This window comes from Felis catus, chromosome A3 (assembly GCF_018350175.1).
Source record: "Felis catus isolate Fca126 chromosome A3, F.catus_Fca126_mat1.0, whole genome shotgun sequence".
In the NCBI taxonomy this organism is placed as follows: domain Eukaryota; kingdom Metazoa; phylum Chordata; class Mammalia; order Carnivora; family Felidae; genus Felis; species Felis catus.
In genome coordinates, this window is record NC_058370.1 from 47,821,711 (window position 1) to 47,845,304 (window position 23,594).

A 23,594-nucleotide genomic window follows, 5' to 3' on the forward strand; every position below is an offset into this window, starting at 1 on the left:
GGAGAGGAAAGTGGGTGTGGAGCAGACAAGATATTTTCTTCATGGTATTATTGAATGTTTTGATGGAGGTCAGCAAAATGAAGGGGATTAATATTTCTTGTGCTACCTTGGAGAGAGGTAGAGAGAAGATTGGTCACAGAAGAGGTACCTCCCCAATCATTAAAGCTGAGTGCAAGATATAGACAAGTAACCAGCATTGGAGACAATTCATACAGTGCAAGGCTAACTTCAGAGTCATTCATTTTTTATTACCTCTGCAATAATGAAGCCCAACTCAATCATGGTTCCCTGTTCCATAAAAAATACAGATCACAACTTATAAACTTTTATTTTTATCTATAACATCACTAACCAAGAGTTTAAAGTCAACTTAATGATGGTTTCCAGAGGGGAGGAGCTGGGGAGATGGATGAAATAGGCAAAGGCGATTAAGAGTACACTTTTCATGATGAGCTCTAATGTCTCGAATTGCTGGATCATTATATTGTGCACCTGAAACTAATATAACGCTGTATGTTAACTATATTGGAGTTAAAATAAAAAAACTTAAGAAATATAAAAAATAAAATAAACTTAATGATGTGTAATTTACATACAATAAAATGTACCCATTTTATAGGTATGGTTTGATGAGTTTTGATAAATACAAACACTCATGTAACCACCACCCAATCAAAACAGAATTTTTTTTCCCATGAAGTTCCCTCAAGGTCCTTTGTGATCAGTTCTCATTCCACTCTCATATAACCACTGATCTACTTTCTAGCATGATAGAATAGTGTTACCCAGTCTAGAATTTCATAGAAATGGAATCATGTGAGTTATAGTCTCATGTGTCTGGTTTACTCTGCAAAACATAATACTTTTGAAATTTACCCATGTAATTGTTGTGTATAACAAAAGTCTTCCTCCTCTTCTCCTTCTCCTCCACCTCTTCCTCTTTCCCTTCCTTCCTCCTCCTTCTCCTCCTCCTTCTTCCTCTTCCTTTTCATCTTCTTCAGAATATTTCACTGTATGGTAAAAAGCTCAATCTTTATCCATTCACCTGCTGATGAATTTTTAGGTAGTTTGCAGGTTGAGCCTCCATAAATAAACCTCCTGTGAGTATCTGTGGCCAAGAGTTTGTATAGATGATGGTTCCATTTCCCTTAAGTAAATATCTAAGAGGAGACTGCTACATCATACATGTATATTCAGGTTTTTAAGAAACTAGTCTATAGTTTTGAAAAGATTGCTGCATTCCCATGGGCTTACATGACAGCCTCAGTGGAGAAGTAGCCTTTGAGGGCAAGGCACAACTACAGGGTGATTCGCACATGCTTTGTTCCCTCCTCCTCCTCTGCCATACACAAACACATCATTTTGATCCAGATAGAAGATGGATGACCACACTGGGGATCAGTGAGGGTGCGGTCATGGGATCTGCCCTCAGATCATGGTGAGTTGCAGGTGGCACGATCTCTCTGGGGATGGCAGGCAACTTTGTAGAGATTCCAGTCCCAGTACTTGTGTGTGTGTCAGTGTGTGTCTGTGTGTGTCTCTGTATGTGTGTGTCAGGGGAATGCACAAGCTTAAGTATGTTCATTTGGACATAAAATATTATTAAAACTACCCACAATTGCTTCATGCTCCACCTTTCTTATCTTGAATAGGTTGAGAGGACAACCAGTCTAGCTTGTTGCTGGTTGACACTTTTTCAATTATAGCTCCCATTCATGTTAATTGAAGGCAGTGAAACCTAGTGATCAAGACTGACACCACCAGCTTCCATCCCTACTTCATCAGCTGGCATCTGTGTGACCATGGGCAGGTTTCTCACTTCCCTATCTAAAGTGAGAATAGTAATAGGGCCTGTTTCTCAATCAATAAATACTATTTTCACATCCAGTAAGTAGTAAAAGTTAAATGAATGGTTTCCCCTATGTGGTTTTAATAACATGTCACATGAAATAATATATCCAGTTGGTCTTTAATTTAAAGAATATTTATGACTCAACTATGTGTGAAGCACTGTGTGAGGCACAATAAGGATGCAGTCCCTTCCCTCTAGCACCTTATAATCTCTTAGGAGGCCATAGCCACTGAGCCAGCACTTGAGAATTAAGTGATTGAGGACATTAGATAGAACAATCCAGAAAGAGAACCCCTTTCTTAGAGTCCTGATTCCTCCTGACAAAATCAGTCTATGACTTGTGGAAGAAGGAAGGGGTGTCTCAGCTGGATGTAAGGGACAGGTGAGGATGCTGCCAGTGCTTAACCTGTAGCCTTTAAGCTTTTCACTGTGTGCGGGTCAAGTCCCATCTGCCTGTGCCCCATCCCTGTACCTGATGGCTTCCTCAGCCCTTCTACCCATATGTTTGGTAGTCTGGAAGTGCCAGAAATTACTCACCACCACCCCTGAGGGCAGCCCCCTCCCCATTACAGACAGGAATCGGTGTATGAATACCCTGGTTCCCTTGTCCTGCAGGTGGAATGACCCCTTTGGGTTTAATACATTTCCTAGAACTTCCATGGTTACATGACTCTACTAATGTTCCTCATACTTCTAAGGAAAGTACTTGCTTTGGAATCCTTGTATCCAGCTCTGCTTTTGGGAGTTGGAGTGAAAGGAGCCTGGAGGCCAGATGGACATTAAGGTGACAGTCCAGGGGAACTGTAGTGAAGGCTTGAGTATGGGCAGCATCCTGAGACAGACAGGGTCAGGCTGAGCAGACTGTGAAGGGGCAGTTGATGGTCTCTGGCTGCTGGTAGGGGAGAGAGAGGTCACAGATGTCAAGGGTGCAAACAGGACCACCCAGGGGTGGCATTGGCTCACCCTGCCTGTTAAACTGCTCCAATGCCCTGCTTTCTCACCATTCAACACTTATTGAGCACCACTGTATGCAAGGCCCTGGTCTAGATGCCTGGGGTATATCAAAGACCACTGGCCTTCTGGAGTTTGCATATATATAAATATGGATGATAAATAATGCATTGTAATTATTAAAGGAAATTATAAGCTATGTTAGAAGGCATCCAGTGCATTGAAAAAAAGCAGGGCCGAGCAAGCATCCCTGGGAGGCTGGAGAGAAGGAGCATAACCCACTGAGACAGAACAGAAAGGTGGAAAGTAAGGAAGAAAAGTCAGGAGGAGACACAGAAAAGAGAACCACCTACAAATTGTTTCCAGAATAAGAGAGTCAAGAGAAAAGACAAGAGGCATGCTCACAATAGTAAGAGAAGAAAATTGCCCTAAACTGAATAAATCAGAGGTTCTCCAGGAAACAGCAGCAGCTTCACCTGGAAGCCTGTTAGAAATGTAAATTCTCGGGCTTCATCCCCAACGTGCTGACTCAGAAACTCTGGGCTGAGGCCAGCTCTGTGGGCTTCAGCACCCTTTGTGGGATTCAGCACCCCTTCAGCACCCCAACACACACATGTTCAAGTTCACAAAGTGCCAGAATAAAGCACCCTCCTGAGATGGGAATGTTCTAGCACAGGCAGGATGGGAAGAAGGACCACATCTGTACACCTGACGTGAAACCTCAGAACACAGAAGGAAGTGAGAAAATAATAAAAGCATTCAGCAGTAGAATAGAAAAGAAAACAAATTGCTTGTGAAGGAAAATAATCATATGACATCAGCCTTCACACCAGGAACAGCCTGCGAGAATGCAAGGGCTCCGTATCTACAGCGTTCCTGAGGATGATAGTTTACAGGCGGTCCCCAACTTACCATCACTCCACCTAGGTTTTAGGCTTTATGACAGTGTGAAAGCAATACATATTCGGTAGAAACCACACTTTGAATTTTACATTTTGATCTTTTCCCAGGCTAGTGATATGAGTTACAATCCTCTCTCATGATGCGGGGCAGGGGTAGCTCCCACTCAGCCACACCATCACCAGGGTCAACAAATGGTCCACTGACAACCATTCTGCTTTTCACTTTTAGTGCAGTATTCTATAAATTATATGTGATAATCAACACTTTATTATAACATAAGACTTGGGTTACTTGATTTTGCTCAACTGTAGGCTAATGTAAGTATTCCAAACATGTTTAAGGTAGGCTAGGCTAAGGCATGATGTTGGGGGGTGGCAGGAGGTCAGACATATTAAATGCATTTTTAACTTACAATATTTTCAACTTACAATGGCTTTACTGGCATGAAACCCCATTGTAAATCAACGAAAATCTGTATATTACAGAAATCATTATCCAGGTAAGCCATCATTCAGTCGGGAAAAGAAGTATTTCCAGTAGCACAAGGTTGCAGCAAATCTAGTCTTCAATGGCCCCCTCAGTAAAAGACAAAAAAAACAACCAACCAGAACACTTGGTTTTTAGCTCCACTCCTGTGAAATTCAAGAGCACTTGGAATTAGGGGAGGGGGAGTGGAGAAGGAGATCATGTACAATTCGTAGCATCTAAATAGGTGTTGATCATAAAAATGTATAGAAATCAAACAGTAAAATTCAGATGCAGTGAAGGTGGGTGATAGTGTTGGAGGTTAGTGTAGTTTGAGAAGAAGAGAGAAAAAATCACAGATTGCTACGATTCTTGTCATTTCTTTTTTCAGGGAGAAGGATATAGCTATTAATTAACATTAGATATCAATGGAGAAATACAGGTTTAAGTATATGAGGCAAAAATTAAGATAAGTCATTTGAAGAATACAATCAGTCCTTACAAATTTCCATACTATTAAGGTAGAAAATAGACAAAGAAATGTCAATCAAGCCAATAATTGATTAAAAAGAGAGAAAGAGAAAGAGAATAGAAGCACCAAAAACACATTAAAAATAGAATAAACAAAATAAGCTGCTGCAAATTTACTAGTAATCTCAGTAACTGTGAATAGGTTAAATCTCCTGTTAAAAGACAAAGATTTTTGATTGGATAAAATGAGGGGAAAATCCAGCTTTGTTTTTACAAGAGACAAACAAAGGAGACACAAAGAAGCTGAACATTTGTTTTTAATTTTTTTAAAAATGAAAAAGTATTCAACAAATGTAACCAATTAATCAGGTATATCAGTTGTGATAGACAAAATATAATTGATATGAACTTGTTAAGAAAGGTATACTTCATATTGGTAAAGCATCTGGCAATACGTATCAATCACTTAACCACACAGTTTTAAGTAGAAAGCAAAACCGGTAGAAAGGTCAGCGAAGTCACACCACCATGAGAGAAGATGACAGGGACAAAGTCAATGGAAGAGCCTGATGTGGTCAACATGCAGAACCTGCATGCAGTGCCCACGCTGTGACCAGAGAAGGCAGGCCAGGATGCCCAGAGGTCATCTGCTTGGGGTGCCCATGCTGTGACCAGAGGAGGCAGGCTGGTACGTCCAGGGGTCATCAGCTTGGGGTGCCCACACTGTGACCAGAGAAGGCAGACCGGGATGCCCAGGTCGTCTGCTTGGGAGGGCAGATGATTGCTTTGACAAGAAAGTGAAACACTTGATTTGTGACGTAATGTTTTTGGGAAAGGAAGACCCTGGTGAAACAGGGTAAAAGGCACAATTATTTGCTCTACCTCACAAATTTTATTATTTTCATTTGTTATATGAACATAGAAGGATTTCTACAGGACACAAGTCATCAATCAGCTTAACATTATGATATGAATTATGTGGACAGGCATAAAACGTGAAGTGGGAGAGATAAGCAGTGCTTCGCAGGAAGAGCTGGCAGGATCATGATACAAAGGGCATTGGTCTTCAGCCAAACTCGGCGAAACAGAGCTATGCCTTCTGTGAGTGTGGTCAAGGAAGTTACAGATGGCAGTGAGGACAAATGGCCCCCAAATATCTCAAACTGAAGTGGAGATGTGTGAATGGTGACCCAATGACCTTGCTGAGTCATCCTTTACCTTGCTGTTCTCTCTTTCCCTCTCTCTCTCTCCCTCCCATCTCTCTGCTCTCTCCTTTTTTTAAATCTGTTTCTTCTATTCCTTCCTTCCCTTCTTGCATTCCTTCCTTTCTTTCTCCTTCATTCCTTCCCTCCATTCCTCCCTCCTTTCTTCCCTCTCCTTCTATCTGTCTCTCTCTCCTTCCTTCCTTCCTTCCTTCCTTCCTTCCTTCTTTCCTTCCTTCCTTCCTTCCTTCTTTCTTTCTAACCACGCAGTTGAATTCTATGGACCAGTTTCAACCAGAAGAGAAGATCAACATCCAAGTCAATGGTGACAGATTTCAAATAAAAACCCCAAAACTAGAATTTGGGGTTGGGCAGCAGCTCAAGGTGCTGCAGTTGTGGGGACCCAGAGGCTCAGGTGAGGACATGTATGTGCAGCCCCGTGAAGAGCATCCTGTCAATTCAGGCTCCCTGGGAGTGGTTGCTGGTCTCATGGGTTATCCTGGCTCTTTCATTTCTTTGCTCTCCTTTGCTCACTTTTCACCACTTACCTGTCCATCATTTCCTCCACAAAGGATGGCCTGGGGGTATAAGGAAGCTGTGAAGGGCTAATGGAGACTTAGAGTATGTGGGTTTATTTCCTGTGCTCTGTCCCCTCTTACTGAATAAATTTAAAAGTAGGTTGAGAACTTGATATGTTCATCCATCCATGTTAAACTCCCTGGCATGTGCATGATACATATGTGAGTCTTGTATTTTAATCTACATGTCATCTGTTACAAATGGACTTTGTTGTGCAATAAATATAACTCTGTATAAATTGAATTTCCTTGTAAATGATTCATATTTGAAATATTTATCTAATATTTGTTATTTTAGTTAGCAGATAGCAAAAGTCACCAAGAGACGTTGAATTTGACATTTTTGTTCATGGGCTTTTCCTAAATTAGGAAACACCGGCCTCGGATTTTTCTGTATGAAAGAGAAGAATGTTGAAATTGTGGTGTGTGTGTGTGTGTGTGTGTGTGTTGGGGAGCAGCGATGGTTGTTTATGTTAAGATATAATTTCCAAATGTATTTTGTCACTCACTGGACTGCTAGCAGGATCAGCTTTCTTTAAGAAACGAATGGTCATCACATGTGTCCTGTCCGTCTGCAGGACAGCAGGATCCTATCCAAGCCCTGTTCTTACCCAGCACCATCCAAGAGGCAGGCAGACTCAGATCTGAACACCTGCTGCCCTGGCATCCAGCCACAGTGAGATTCGTGCAGCCAAGCTGGAGGGGATCAGGTTTGCCTGTCCAATGAGTTAAACAAACTGGAAAGGCTTTGCTGACAAAGTGGTGACAAATGCTCCTATGCTAATTAGGGAATGGTGTGCTCACATCACACCAGTTGTACATGTTTAATCCTGCACCAGGTCCCCTGTGCAGTTAAAATGATGTGGGGAATTAAACAGGCAGAGAGGCATGGGGCAGTAGACTCCAGGTCAGAAGAAAATATCTGGAAGCATGGAGTCCGGCCTGGCTGGGTTCAGCAGCTAGGACCCAGGACACACTGTGGCCCCATCCCTCTGAATGTCCCTGTTCCTGTGGATAGGGCCTTGCCCCAACCTAGCTGCTTTGGGGTCAGTATCACAACCAGTAGGTAGAGATGCAGACGTGGAGTAGCCAAAGTACATTTTTTTAGCAGCTCTTTGAGAAGGGAAACGGATATGCTTAATGGCCATGAATGTAAGTCCTTCAGTGTATCTTGAGTTGTTATGAAATAGATTAAAACAAGGTGACAACAACTGCAGTCCAGAGTTTATTAGGTTAGGCATGTGACATAAAACACAAAGGACGGCAGGCTTGCTGCTTGTCGAGGTGGACTCAATATGGCCCTTGGTTTCTCAGAGTTCCGAGGCCCTGTGCATCAGCCAAGCCTGCCCTCCCCCTGCCTGGGAAACAGTCGGGCCCAGGACAGAAAGGCACCCTGCACAGAAATCCCACGATGGCAGAATTAGTGGAACAAATTTCAAATACACAGATTTAAAAATACTAAATTCTTATCTAGCATTTGTGAAGGGATGACTGACATTTACAGTCCCATTGAGTGTCATAGAACAAGGCCTTGCAAACAACCTAATTCAAGCTTCAGTCAAATGTGCACCAAGAACCCAGTCCAGAAGAATGGTGGGTAAGATTTGTGGAAAGGAAATGCTTGCCCCCTTGCAGATAAAGAGGAACAATGTGAGAAAGATATTCTAGAGTTTTTTCCTAGAGGAGATGCGCATGATCCCCAAGAACAGGTCAAAACACAATTCACTTTTTAAAAAAGCACTTCAGCGTGTATTAGTTTTGGGAATCTGGAAAAGAATATGGTATTTGATTACAGAATATGTGGAGAATTCTGATTATCGGCTTTTTTGTTTGTTTGTTTTGGTTGACAAATGCCACAAACCACATGGCTATAAGCAGTAGGTTTTGCAGCCAGACAGAGACAGATGTTTTCAAGGATCATATCTCAGATTCCCATGCTAATCTATTGTTTAACGTGATGGAAACATGGAGGGGACATTACACCATTTTGCAGCTGCTAGAAAGCCATGCTTTCCTGTTTTCCTGATTTAGACAATGGAGAAGCTAAGGAGAAAAATAATAGGAAAAGTCTGTCCTATATTTGCTTTTAAAAATGCATTACTTTGAATGTAGTACATTTTTGGGAATCAAAACTCCTCTGTTCTCAGTTTTCACAGAAACATTTATGGGAAAGAGGGTTGGAATAAAATCAGCTAATGATCACATCTATATTTTCCAAAGGTAACGTTCAGTGATAAAAGTGCAGGTGCCACCAGAATGAGTTCAAACAGGGGCTCCTGACTGAAACATAAGAATGGTAACACACATGTGTGTGTTTCAGGGACAGAGATTCATTTCCAACCTAATTCTTCCTGTACTGTGCACATACAACGCTCACATACATGTTTAACTTTTTATTCCACCTTTTTGTCTAATCACGGACAGGATGTTAGTCTGCATCCCTCCCGTTCTTAAGGCAGAACCCACTTAAGTCACCCACTTGATGCTGAAGGGAAAACACGATGTGGATGTGTGGTGCCAGATGCCACAATTATGATGATCAAGCATGTGGGTGAACCAAAGGGACATCTGCAAGGCCATCTTTTGCCTCAAGGTCACGATGTTGAGCAGGGGTGGGTGCATCCTACAAAAGACCTCACTGGGTCCAACTCTTTCAAAGGCATTTTCAGATAATTGCCCCACCTTTGCTTTTTACACTCCTCGGATTCTGGAGTGAGGCTTGTCCTGCATCACATGTTCAAATGAACAAGAAAAAAGAGCAGTGATTATCTCTGAAGTTCGGGAATGAACATAGTGGGCTGCATGTTTTAGGAGTCATTCTCCCTTTCAATTATCTGCCTTGGGAGATGGAGAGAGGGGAGAGGGTGAGTTTCTTCCTAATATAAATTGTCCAAAAGATCCTAGAATTATTGAACTATGGGAAATTCTATTTGGGCAAAAGTATCCATTGTCTTTAAGCCTGTTGCCAAATGGACCTGTCACCCTTTCCCCATCACCCTGGCCGTTCTGCTGCTCTGCAGGTCAGGGACAGAACAGCCCTCAGTCTGCCCCAGCCCAGCCCAAGCACACAGTTGGAGGAGTCTGTGCACAGCAGAGTCTACCTCTCCCATGCTCCAACCCCTCCATTTCCCAGGCTGTGTCATGGCCGAGCCACCCGGGGAGCTTCTGTATATATAAATGGACAGTTTGCCAACAACTAGTTTGTCAATGGCCATGTGGCCAGTGGTTCATCCACTGCTGGTTCCCCATCTCCCCAAATGGTAGTTCACATCCCTCATACAAAATGGCAGCAGTATCAAAGGGGAGAACAGTATTTGTTTGAGGCCAGTGGTTTTCATCAGATAAGGTCATCCAATTCAGGGATCTTGGCCACTGGTTGGAGCTTCCGGGAGAGAAGGTAGGGCTCATCTGCTCATGAATGGACTGATTCTGCTAGAGGGGATTGGGGGAATTATTTATCGGTCCATTTCTCCCCTTGTGTGTTTCACAGTGGGTATCTGCGGTCTGCCTGCCATCAGGGATAGGGCTTCACATTCCCACGCACAGAGAGATTTGAACAGAAAAGTCAAAAATGGGACTGGGCAGTAGAAGAAGTCAGACTCCGTAAAAATGAGAGAGCATGTTTGGGGACCTCAGCCAGTACAAGGTCCCACAGGCCCTCAGAGGGACTTAGGGGAAGCCTAAATAGGAATGTCTTCTTTCCCCTAGTGATAAGGGTAGAACTGTAAAAGCCTGGAGGCAAAGCTGTTGAATTTGCAGTTAGTTCAAGTAAGTGCACATATTGTCAGCAATGCCTCTGGCCAGCTCTGAATAGTGGTGTGGTTGGTTCCCACACAACAGACAGCCAAGGGTCCTGGGGCCAGTGGATATAAGCCTTTGTCTCCTGAGTGTTACACACCAGTATTTCAACTGAAATCTAAATAATATTAGATGTCTTTAAAAAGCAAAGTTCCAAACACCTTGCTAAGTCCTCCAAAACCTTCATCTTCCTGTATACTCACTCCTTCAGTTACTCTTTTTCCTAAAAAAAAAAAAAAAAAAAAACCTGAACTATAGAATTTACATTTCAATATTGGCAAAAGGATATTTACTTAACTCTGAGGGCCGGCCATTCACCTGTCAGCTATTCCTGCCCCAGGTGTCCGCCTCTGGAACAGATGTGTTTCTAAGGCAAAGCCAGAAACAATAGGGCACCCTGGTTTTGAGAGGCAGACTTGGGAATCCCCAGAAGGAAACACATTCCTAATCTGTTCTGCGTGGTGACAGCAACAAGCCTGCAGGTGACCTGAGTCCTCCTGGTGCTACTCAAGCGGTTGTGGGCAGAGAGGAGAGCGCTTGTTGGGATGAGCGCTGGGTGTTGTATGGAAACCAATTTGACAATAAATTATATTAAAAAAAATTAAAACTCCTCTAATATAAAGTAAAAAAAAAAAAGCTCTGATCATCATAAAGTAAAAAAAAAAAAAAAAAAAAAAAAAAAAGATCTGAATCCCACGGCTACTTTCCAGTGACTCAGGCAGAACCACATGAGAAGGTAGTGCTCTCCACCACTACCTCAGGAGGGGAAATCTTCACAAGCAAGCATTTAAAAAGGAGGATATAAATTAAAATTGCTTCAAGCAGTTTTTATGGTTGCAAAAGATTTGAATTATTCTTTTTCTCTCTCCTTCTCTTCTCCCCCCTTTTTTAAGAACAAGAGAAAAATATGACAAATGTTCTTTAAGCAGCACAAGGCCAGTGTCCCTCCTGTCTGGTCCCTGACCTGGTTGCAAGCTATAGCCACAAATCAGGAATCATGCCCTCAGGAAGCAATACCAACTGTGAGCTGTGTTAAAATGCTTTATGATGCCAGCTTTCAAAGCTCAGCATCTCATCTCCCTCATACAGTGTTAACAGTCAGAATGAGAGACTTCTAGGGGCTTCATCCATCTACAATCAGAGCATTTAAATCCAGAGCCCAATGCAGGGAAGGCAGGTGGCATAGGAGAGACGACTCTGACTTTTCTCCTTGTGCGTGTTCACCTCATCAATAGTGTGTGTTAACACAAGTGTATTTAGATGGATTGATTCAAGTATTTGTGAAACAAACCTCAGGCCTTTCTCTCCAGCGCTTTGGATTACTGGCTTTCAAAAACACTTTCAACTCACTTCATCCTTCTCCCACCCTTTCCAGACTTCACTTGCAAAGAAACCCAAAACTATTAGCAATGTTAAGAACTAGGAAATGCAATTTGTAAACTTCCAGCATCCTTGCTACTTGAGCAGTCCAGGGTACTATGGTCATTCTGGAGGATTTCAACAAGGTCAAGCTTATCAGGGCTTGTGATGGGAAAATACATGAATGCAAATGTAAAGAAATGTTTCCAGTCCTCAATATGTTCCTTTTGACAAAAAAAGAAAAGAAAAACTTTTTACATCATTAAACAATGATTTAGTCTCTGTTATACCAAGAGGAACAAATCATTTCAACACTAATTAGCATTAGCAGACAGCCTTTTCTCCTCAGATGTTCAAGCGAGCAGGGAAGCAGTTTAGAAGGAGCCCCATTAGCACCTGATTTGTAACTCCCTCATCCAGAATCAGTGGGAAATGTGAAATTGGTCACATTTGAATTTGCAAAGGGAAAGTGAGTAAGAATTGTTAACATCCACAAAATTCCCGAAATCACATCCCAACCCATTGCTTCTACTTCAGGATTACCACGCACAAGTAGAAAATACCTGTATATTCCAAGGTGCTAGGCTTTTAAGAATGTTTACAACTGTTTGCTAAGATTCCAGTCCAGTCTTTGGGAAGGATGTGGGTCGCCCCTTCCGATGGGGTGTGGAAAGCTCTGAGGATGGTGATGGCCGACTGGCAGTGTCCCTGGGGCTGCCTCACCTTTCAGCAGTCCGTCCCTGGCGTTGGACTATGAGAAACAATGATGACAGTATTGGAAGCCGCTTTGACCTGCCTTGCACATCTAGACCCTGGGAGAAACCCGCATGGTCCACGCACCAGGCAAGGAAAGAGCCTCAGTGAGTGCCTCTGGGCCAAAGGGTTTAGACAGCGCCTGCCCCTTGTGCTCCGTCTGCTTTGTATGGTGGTCCTTGCCCTCCCACCTCCCTGCACCTGCCCACCCTCCTGCCCCCTGTAGGTGATCTGAGGCCTCCTTTACCTGTACTGATTCTCCAAGGCCCTGTTCTCAGCCCGCTCTGGAGCCCAGGAGTAGCTGTCAGCAGTGTTCTGGGGCTTTTTCTCCTTCTCCTCCTCCCTCTTTGCTTTCCGCTTGCGATAGACCAGAAGTCCAAGAGCCAGAGCCAGTAAGAGTAAGATGGCTACCACTGTGCCCAGGATATAGAACAAAAGCAGTTTTTGCCCATCGGTGCCATTGTCACTTTGTTTGGACATGGAATCCTCATCCATATTCTCCCCACCATCTGTGGTAGCCTTGGGGTGATGGGTGCTGGGCTCCATCCATTCGCCAGGGGGCCCACTGTGAGCCAGCATGTCAGGCACAGTCAGGGTGGTGGGGGCCTCAGATGGGAGGGAGGGAGTCTTCATGGTAGATGCCTCCTTGGAGGTGCCCTCGGAGTCCCTGGTGGGCCTGGATATTGTGGAAGAATACACAAGATTCCCCTCTCTATCTCCCATATCCTCTCCCTGGGGAGGCCCAGTCTGTGGTGCCAGAGACGTGGACCCTGTGGTACACGAGACCCCATCTGGGCCCAGCTCCCAGCCCGGCAGGCAGCTGCAGCGGAAGGACCCCTGCGTATTGAGGCACAAGCCCTCACAAAGGCCATGCTCCGGGCCCTCACACTCATCCACATCCAGGCACTGGGTGCCATCCTCCTTAGCCAGGACATAGCCCTTCTTGCAGGAGCAGTAGAACGAGCCATCTGTGTTAGTGCAGCCCTGGGCGCAGGGTGAGTGGCCAGGGGCACACTCGTCCACATCCTGACAGGCCTCCTCCCCAGGGCCACGGGGCTCGTAGCCCACCCAGCACTCACAGTGGAAGCCCCCAGGGGTGTTGACACACTCTTGTGGGCAGGGGGAGTCCTGGCACTCGTCCACATCCACACAGTCCTGCTGACTTGAGTCCAGCTGGTAGCCTTGGGGGCAGAGGCACGTGTAGTTCTTCCTGTGAGGTCCCAGGACACAGGTGGCTGCCCCTTTGCAGGGACTGGAGCTGCAAGGGTTCCGGGAGGCACAGGTCACCAGGTCATCCAGCAGCCGGAATCCCGGCCGACAGCCACAGCGGAAGGAGCCATCACCACCCTCGAAACAGTCTTGCTGGCAGCCCCCGTTGTTGAAGCTGCAGCCGTACTTGGGGCTAACACAGAGGGGGCCTGAGCTGCCCCAGTCGAACACATCTGAGGCCTTCTCCTTACACAGGAAGTAATGCTCCCGACCCTCGTCCCCATCCCCACAGGCCACGTTAGCCACAGAGGCAAAGGGCACAGTGTCCAGGGAGGAGCTGGTGGCCTGGAACGGGGTCCTGTATTCCACCCGGCCTGGGCCCCCCAGAGCCAGAGGCTGGCACATGCCTTTGAAACTGAACTTGCACACAAAGCCCTCGATGTTGCTTCCAGGAGAGTTTGGGCTCCCACAGGGGCCCTCAGACCATTTGGGGAGGTGGCTGGCATGAGACGGCAGAGACAGATAGAGCAGCAGGGATACACAGCGCCTAGAGATGCAGGAGCTCCTGACCTCCCTGTTCCAGTTGGTGTAAAGTGTGTCTTCCCCGCCGCCCACCCAGCTGAAGCCTTTCAGCGGCAAGCTGGAGTCTAAGCACTTTCCCTTTTCGCGCTGGAGCCCGATCCAGAACTTGCCCATCCGAGCTTCTAGGGCCTCCTCCAACTCCAAGAGCTGGGCCAGGGCTCGCTGGATGTGCCAAGCCTCCTCTTCACTCTTCACGGTGGCCAGGTTGCCCCCATTCTTGCTGCAGTGACTCTGGGCCTCGGCCGCACTCAGCTTGCCCCAGTGGGCTGTGTAGCAGGCATTCCCCGCGCACACCACAGCTTCCCCGGGAGCTCCAGCCCCCGCCCAGGGCTGGCCCAGGAGCAGCAGCGGCAGCAGCAGGCGGGCAGAGGTGGCCATTATGGCCCCGTGTCCCCTTCAGCGGGAGGCTGGCAGCCGTGCAGTGACAGCAGCTGAGCTGAGAGGAGAACTGAGGGCTCCGACGCAGACGTTCTGGCACAGGGAAGAACACAAAGACCGAGGGCTTTTCACATCCCCCTGACCCAAGGCGCATCCTGTGCTGTTGTACTTCTTATTTCTCACCGGATACTGGGGCTTCCTGCAGTGAATAGTTTTCTGACTCCTGTTGCCTTCATCACGGTTTTGTTGTTCGTTAAAGAGGTCAGGCGGCTGTGTTGGGTCCCTGGCTAATCGCTGGGGAAATGCAGAGGCGTGGGGGCAGACCGTTGCAGCTGGGAGACACCCTTCTGTTTTATTTGCGCTCCCTTGTCTTCCCCATCTGCAGGAGGAACTTAAATGGCATGCTACAGAGTGAGTGGAGACTTTTGGGGACTAAGAACTTGAAAAAGCTCACTTAGTAACCCATAATAAAATTCCACTTTGATTTGCAAACAGCCAGAAGAGAAAAAAAAATTCTCAGACTTGAGACATGAGGCCACGGATGGTTATAATTTTCAGCCTTTTTTAGAAGCAAACTGGATTTTTCTTCTGCCTATCTCATGTTCCCTTTGGCTTTGGAAGTCTTTTTTCTTTTATCCCCCCCATCATGAACTTTAAATAGATGGGCAGTTTTTAAATAGGAACCGGGCCGTGGGAATCACAGAGTGTCTAACACAATGCCAAGCTCCTAAAGAACATTAAAATAAATAGGGTGAAATTTGGCAGTTTTCAGGGTTTTGTGGTGCATATATTGTGTTGTGAGGTGGCAGTGTCACAAAAAGGCATCAAAAAGAAAAAAAGAAAATGCTTCTGGCCTCATGGCCCTGGACTGGCACTCCTGTCTCCCAGCTCAGAGTTACCAGGAAGGGCCAGAGTTCTGAGAATCCTGGTCACGGCAGGCCCCTTCCGTTCAGCAGCTCATCAAAGGCCCTTGAAGAAAACAAAGGGTGTTCCTCCTGCAGTTCTTCCTGCAGATGTGTTACTCACTGGCGCTGTCTTTGGTTGGGGCACTTCCCCTAGAAGTAGACCCTGACTCAAGGACTGGAGACAAGTCATTCATTTGAGAGGGCAAGTCAGGCAGGGAATGGGGGTACCAACACAGGGTGCCTGAGTGCATAGGTGACACTGGGGCTCCTGCACCGTGGTCTCTGGAACACCTGCATCAGTTTTCTGAGCCAAGGAGAGGGGGCTGTGGCAGCTCCTCCAGCCCCTTTCCTCACTGGAGGCAACAAGTTCTTGGCACTCTGGGCTGACAGGAAGAACCTGGCTGACCAGAGGTAACACTGAAGAGAATTGCAGGGAGCTGCCAAGGGGCTATGGGCATGGCACCAGTGTCTGCTACATCAGCCCTCCACAGAGATCTGAGTTTAGGGTGTTGTGAAGATAATGAACTTGCTGGCTTTCGCCTCCCCAAGGCATGCGACGCCCATCTCAGACTCTTGGAGACTCATCAGAGGTGTTCCTTATGTTCTTATTTTAATAAGATATTTGAGATAGTCCAGAGATTCTCTCCCAGAACACATAGGATACTCCTGTGTTCTTTGGTGCCATCTATCTACCCACTCACCTATCCATCCACCCATCCATCCATTCACCCATCCATCTAACCACCCACTCATATATCCATCCATCCATCCATCCATCCATCCATCTATACACCCACTCACCTATCCAGCCACCTAGCCAATGTTATTTAAGCCTCCAGCATGCACTGGACTGGGCACAGGGATTAAAGGAGGGAACTCCTACCTTCATGACCCTTGAAGTCTGTTATATTAGATAGCTATGAACATGTTGAACAGTAGTAGCTATGACACGTACACAGGGAGAAGATGAGGGTGTCAGCCAAGGTACTGACTTGGTTGGGAAGTGGGAAGTGTGACAGTCTCCTCTGATGGAGAATGGCAGTGAAGCTGGAATCAAAAGGAAGAATAGCGAAGAAGGGGAATGATTTCCATCTGGGGTAACAGCATGAACAAAGGCCCTGTGATATGAGGGTTGTACCCTTTACAAGGGAGTGAAAGAAGGGCTGTAAGACCAAAGCCTGAAAAATGGAAAGGAGGACCCAGTCAAGGAGAAGCTCTGTGAGTCCAAACAATGAAAATTTGGAGTTTTGTTCTGAAATCCATGGGGAAACACCCAGGGGCCAACTTGTTAAGACCTGCATGTAGAAGATTGGGGAACAGGTTGATGGACCCCAGCAATGTGGGGGAATCACTCAGCAGGCAACTGCCGATCTCCAGGCACATATGACAGTCACTTGACCTGGGCTGGTTCCCCTGGATTAGGGATAGCAGATTTAGTGATAAAGATCCAGAACACTCTGTTCTTGGCAATGGATGGAGTAGGAATAGAGGACATGGGAGGTACCCAGTAGGACTTCATGGCTCTCTGCTTATACTACCAAGGGTTGGGGGTCCTAGAAGGCTGTGTCTACTGGAGGCAGAAAAATGGGACCTGGGCCAGAGAACAATTGGAGGGAGGCTGCCTCTTGGGGCTTAGAGTCTCCCTGCCTCCTCAGGACTCTGCATTCACCCCCTTGGGAAGATTGGGAAGTAGCCAGACTACTTACTGTCTGTAGAGCACAGAGCTAGATTCCTCAGCAAACTGTTGTGATCCTGCAGGACTCATCCAACACATTGCTTGGTTGGTGCTTAAGGACGTGGGTTGAATCAGTGACTTAGAACTTATTAACCAGTCAGACCCCCAGATCTTTGTCAGGGTATTCCTTTGCTGGCAGTTCTTCATCTTTCACGTGGGAACTTTCAAATCAACTACTCTTCACTTAGCCAAGTGTTGACATCATAAAGAAGAAAGTGAAGCAAGGCCATGTGCTCAGTTTATCTATTCATTAACCCAGGGAGAATTGTAAAGCACCAACTGTGAGAAAGACCATGTTCAGTGCAGAAAGCTGCCTTCTCTTAGGCTTGTGGATTCTACTTTATTATCTCCAGTAACCTGGTTATCTAAGCCTCACTCTTGATCCCCCTCATCTGCAAATGACATGGGAACAGGGCCTTTGGATATCTTTCTTACTCTAGTGTCAACAACAGTGAACTCATGTAGTTATGTATCATTCCCTCCTCTGGAGCTGGGAAGAAAGCAGACTAGCAAGAGAGCAGGGACGGAGTCCACTGCTGAGCCCTCACTATGTGGCACAAGGAACCAAACCATCTGTCTAAACCACAAGAGTGCATTTGGCCTCATACTGACCCACCGAATGTTGAATGCAGAACAGTTTCTCTGTTATCTCCTCTCCCCCTGTACCCCACATCTTCTGAATTTCCCTCTGATCCTTGATCCTTCAGTCTCTGCCTACTGAGCTTGGCTGAGTTAACTCTCATGGCACCCCATGGCCTGAGGTTTCTAGCTCCAGGTGTACTACTGTCCTCTCCCTGCTGTATACTCCATAAGGATGTGGCAGGAGCGTCAGCATGGTGGGGTTGGGAGCACAGTGCTTTTGCCTGTGAGCTAAGCAGAAGAAGGAGAGCTTACTTTTACCAGATAGAACTTGGCTAAGTTCACAAAGGATTGAGGATTGTTTGGATACCAACTTGGAGGAAATTCTGAACATCACATACTGAATTCCTCCATGGATGACAATTTATTACATTTTATTTAAAATGTAGATTTTATCAAATCTCTCTGAAGATTGATAATTAAAAAACAGGAATCAGCAGTTGGAAGACCAGAGAGCTTTCCTTGGAAGATCTTTGAATACAAGCCACTTTACATGTTCTAGAATAAACGTAAACCTAATAGCATGGTGTAAGCACTGAGCCATGACCCCAAACTGTCTACTTTTATTCTGGACTCTTAATGAGTACTCTGCGCTTTCTTTTTAAATTGTCCTAAAATGTACTTCATACAATGTTCGGAATGGATCCATTCCAGTCTCTAATATGGGGTAGTTTAATCTCAATTATTCTGGAGCACAGTGATCGGTTTGTGGGTCATTCAGGCATCTGATGTCTCTTTTTCTTTATTCTCTAAACTAAAAATTGAATGAAGACATGTCCAAAAGGTACACTGCATTTTTCCTGACATACACAGCAGGTATCCCCAATATGTATGTCAGTTCATTGTCCCCCTTTTGTATCTTCACTCAGGAAATGTATGTCAGCACCTACTATGTGCCAGGCTCTGTTTTCTGCACAGGGAGGAGGAAGGGACATGGGTTTTGGTACTATTTGATTTTGCACCAGACAGGTAAGACAGAGGACAAGAGGACAGTCCTTGGTAGAGAGGGACAGGCTGGCCAGCCACAGGCTCTCAGCAGCAATTCTCTTGCTGAGTGAAGGTCACCTTCTAGAGGTGACCCAGGTAAGTGGGGGGCCTGAGGTGGCTGCCAGGGAGCGGTGCACTTCACAGGGTTTGCAGGGAATTTCAAATAGTAAAGTACTAAAACTGATTCAATGATGGTCTTGTTTTTATTGTCTTTTTACTTTTGCCAATTCCCACCAATTCTAAACAAGATCAGTGATAAAATTCTGCTCCACACGCACACACACACACACACACACACACACACACCTCTGTTGCTCTACATTCTAAACAATTGTGGTGGTTACTGTTATTTTATTTTTTTAAAGCTTATTTAGTTACTTTGAAAAAGAGAGAGGGGCAGTAGAGTATGAGTTGGAGAGGGGCAGAGATAGAGAGGGAGAGAGACAATTCCAAGCAGGCTCCATGCTGTCATCATGGAGCCCCACACAGGGCTTGAACTCACAAACCGCGAGATCATGACCTGAGCCAAAACCAAAAGTCAGGCACTTAACCGACTGAGCCTCCCAGAAACCCCTGTTTAATAATATATATGCAAGCTTCAGTGCAGCACCTTGTAATTACATATCCTTTAATAAACATTGTATTTTCTGTGGAAGCTTATTTGGGAAATTCCCAGTGGCAAAGCAGGACTCCACCCCACATGGACCACACCTTCCACAGACCTGTGGAGCAAGTTCACAGTGGCGGGGAATTGTTCAGCCGGCTCAGTCTCCAGCTCCTCTAGCAGATTCCCAACAAACAGTAACAGCACAGAGTCTGTAGAGAGAAAGACACAGAGCTCAAGCCACTTGTATTCCATCACTGTCTTTGGCCACTTGGGTTATTTGTGATTGAAAGCTTAAACCAGAGGAACAGAGATAGTTAATTGAATCTGAGTATTTTTTTTTTCTTTTCAACTGAAGCTTCACCTTTTAAAATAAATGGTTTAAATTTTTTTTTAATGTTTGCTTATTTTTGAAGAAAGAGGGACAGAGCATGAGTGGGGGAGGGACAGAGAGAGGGAGTCACAGAATCCGAAACAGACTCCAGGCTCCAAGCTGTTAGCACAGAGCCCAATGCGAGGCTTGAACTCACAAACCACGAGATCATCACTTGAGCTGAAGTTGGTTGCTTAACCAACTGAGACACCCAGGTGCCCCTAAAGTACATGATTTTAAAATGAAAAAACAGATAAAGAAAACTCACTAATAGTGATCGTGACATGATCATTTCTGAAAGTTACGGCATTAGACAGAAGAGTGAGCCACTGCACTCACCCACCCAGGGTGTAAGTATGCTCAGGCATCCCAAGGGGCAGCTTGTGGATTTTTTGCATTGAAGGGATAGAACACATCCATCCTTGGTTCAAATCCCACTGGGTCACTTAGTAACTGTGTGACCTTAGGCAAGCTGCTGAACCACTCTGTTATTCATTGTGTAGTAAAACAATCTGTGACCGTTTTCTCAAATGCAATGGGAGACAATGCAGTGTCATTTTCCTAGGTCTTTGTGAGGATTATTAAATGAGCTCATACCTCAAAAGCACTCAGAACAGTGCCTGGCAGGAGGTGAGCTACCATCACACCAGGAGACTGAGGAGCTGAGACAGCCCAGACTCTCCTTTTACAAGAGCTGGAGCCTCAATCTGGCCATTTGCTGGCTTTGGGATTGAACCCAACCTCTTCACGTCCAGAGATGTTGATTTCCTCATCTGAAAAAGGGGGAAATAAGAATCAAGATACCATCATGTTGTGAGCATTAAATTCAAGGAGACAATAGCTGTTAGCACTTCCTGTGGAGGCTGGGGCAGAGCAGATCTTCAGGAGACAAGAGTCACTGTTACTGTGAATGCAAGGAAACAGAGAAGAGGCAGGCTCCACACCTCTGGCCAGTCCCCACTGAAGAAAAAATGAAAGGGACAAAAAGGCCCCATTACATTTGGTGGAGACTTGGAGATTTTCTTTTTCAAAGAATTCCCTGCCTTCAAGTCTTGTTTGGCTCCTTGGCTGGTTAAACATTCTTCCTTAGAGCATTATTGACTTTTCCACATTTTGTAAATAGTCTCCTAACGTGATTTATCATGCACAATATTTATAGAAAACTTGACCGGGCTGAATGTTGTTTTTAAGGTTAACTGGTGTTCACCTCCTGACAACTGGCTTTGATAAGAAAAGGCCGCTTGTCAGGATTTGGAAAGAGATAAATCACAAAGAGGAATAGTGCTTTTCGGCAGGATCTTTTTTCTTTTCATCTCCAGCAACAGCTCTGTGCTTGAAATACAAGGTTGTAAATCATGCTTCCATGGCTAAGCTGGGCAATTTGCAGGATCTCTTTGGCATTTACAATATTCTCAGCGGTTCCAATAAGCTGTCATAACAAGTTAGCCCGATTTAGACAATATAATTTCATAGAAATACAAATGACCTCTTTGGCCTCACGCGCCAAGTTTTGATTCTCAGTAAATGAGAACAGTAACACTGCAGTTGTTTGCAAGGAGGTCTCACAGGTTGAATAGATAGAATTTTACTGCTTTCAGGAAGCTGAGTGGGCAGTCTTGGGGGTTCCTGAGAAGTATAGACTAGATGTAGAGAAGCAGACGTCTCAAGCATCCATCGAGAACAGGCCAGATACCAGGTAGGTCCAGGACATGCTGAGTGGGTGCTAAACCATTTGCAACTGGGAGCCTGGGCTGCAGAGGAGAAGAGTGTCCTGCTCCAGGAGCACACAGAAAAGACAGACCCCATCTTCCTAGGTCAGGACTGCTGCCTGGCCTCAGTTGGCATCCTCAAACTCACCTCAACTACAAACAGGAATGATAATTCCCACTTTCTGTAGTTGTGATTGCTGGCAAATATGATACTTCCTAGTCATGTGACTTTTGCAAATATCTTTCCTCTCTGGACCTCAGTTTCCTAATATGTAAATGATGTCACACAGCCGGAAGCATGTGGATTAAATGAGATGACATAGTAAAGGTTTTGGAAGTCAGTTCTTCACCAACAATTGCCATCATTAGCCCTGTGAATAGAGTCTCACATTCACTACGTGACAATTTTATGATTACGGTTATTTCTGCTCTAGTTGGTTCTGAAACAGCCACCACGAATACCCCAGGGGTAGCACAATGCCCAATAGCCCTGAACGGGACCAAAGGAGGTCCGACTGCCTGCTGTGGGGGCCTGGGAGGATGAATGGGAGAGGAGCCAGCCAGTGCAGACAGACCATGGCCATAGGTGTCTTTAACCCAGGACCCTAGGCAGATGTGTGTAGTGCATGGGGCACTGTGTGTGTATTCAAAGACAGCACCATGACCTGAGATCTCAACATGTGCCCAGCAAATTTTTCCTGCCTGCCGTGGGATTGAATTGTCCAGAAGTTACCACACTGTATTTTCCCTCAGTGGTGCACTGTTATGCCAATCAATCACCCTTGCCAATGGGGTTACAAGTTGCTGTTGGCACCTAGGACCTGCTGACCCCATATGGGTGCTTGGAGGCTGCTTCTCTGCAAGGACACTGATGCTTCAAAGGCCCAGGCCCTGCTGGCCAGGTGGAGACAGAGGAGGCAGCAGGGCCATTCAATTGTAACTGCCGCTCAAACAGCGCCATCAGAAGGCTCATGCGTGGACTCCTGACTTTTGGAGCAGAACCAGGCTCCCCTGGAAATGAGCTGGGAGCTCGCCTGCTGGCTGTGAAGCATTCGGATCCACAAGTCAAGAACTGCAGCCAGAGTGTACAGGGTTCCCTGAGTGCCCTGAGGGCTCCCTAGAATCTGATCTTCCTGATTGGCCCAGACTATTCCATGGAAATGTAAACTAGACACCCCCCTCTCCTGACTTCCTGTAGCATGAGAAGTCAGAGTCCCTGGGGTCTAGATAGAGATACACTGTGAATTCTCCTCTGTTGCCTGGTCCAAGCTCTGTGACTTCGGGGGAGTGACTCAGCTCTTCTGTGCCCTTATTTTTCCATCTACAAAAGGCTACTGTGTCACTCTGACCCTTTTCCACATAGTAGGAGGAGGTGAGGGCAGGAGAGGGCAGACCCTGGAGGAGATCAGCCCGCATTCATTGCCTCTGTCACAGCATTTACTGGGCAAATGAAGAAGACTCCTGTTTTCATATCGTAAAAAATGGTGGAGTAATTTAGTTCCATTAAGTTGTTTTGAAAATAAACCAGGTTGCTTTTTTTAATATGCTTTTTAAAAAAATAATAAATAGCTGACCTTTTTATGAACTGCTGTGTTTCCCTTAGCATCTTCTTGGGAAGAGGGGTGTAAGGAGAGGAAAGCTTGGCAGTCAGGACAGGGTAGGGATACAGCTGTCCCACAGCCCCAGTGGCCAGAGTGTCTCCAGCTAACAGGTAGGTGTTGACAGCGAGATATGTGACATGGTGAGAGTGTGGGTGTGGGTGGGTACCCAGGGCACAATGACAAAGAAAAGTCCATATGAGTCAGGCATCCAACCATGACTGGACTGTCCTGGACAAGAAGGCATGACTGACCCCCCAGTACCAGCACCGAATCTTGTTAGAACTGACAAGAGTCAAAGTAGAGATGGTCCACGATACACAGAGGCCCTGTGTCCCAGTTTCTGGAGGTTTCTGCAACTGCAGCTGCCCATAAGGTGGAATTAGCTGCCCATGCTTGTGCTCATTTGTCTAATTTTATTCAATGGTGGCTAAGTTTCATCACCCCATTGCTTTTCCCATAAACATTCTGGATTGTGTCTAGTTTCCATCTGAAACTATGAATCACGTGGTCCACACCCTACCTTTCTCCAACACAGCAAGG

The 23,594-nt window shown here is 45.7% G+C and overlaps 1 protein-coding gene across 2 annotated transcripts in view; it reads right to left on the reverse strand.

The window, feature by feature from the left end:
- The window catches only part of CD93 (CD93 molecule), a 31,557-nt gene extending 16,687 nt beyond the window's left edge, over positions 1–14,870 (reverse strand). Inside the window, exons 1-2 of one of the 2 annotated variants that reach the window (XM_011280981.4) lie at positions 12,580–14,868; positions 7,635–12,330 (exon numbers count right to left, since the gene is read on the reverse strand). In XM_011280981.4, the coding sequence (XP_011279283.3) occupies positions 12,306–12,330; positions 12,580–14,501 (1,947 nt within the window). In that variant the 5' untranslated portion in view covers positions 14,502–14,868 and the 3' untranslated portion in view covers positions 7,635–12,305. Of the gene's footprint in view, positions 1–7,634; positions 12,331–12,579 lie in introns of those variants that run through there. The other variant, XM_011280979.4, reaches the window with a different exon arrangement.
- Between the last annotated feature and the right edge of the window lie 8,724 nt (positions 14,871–23,594).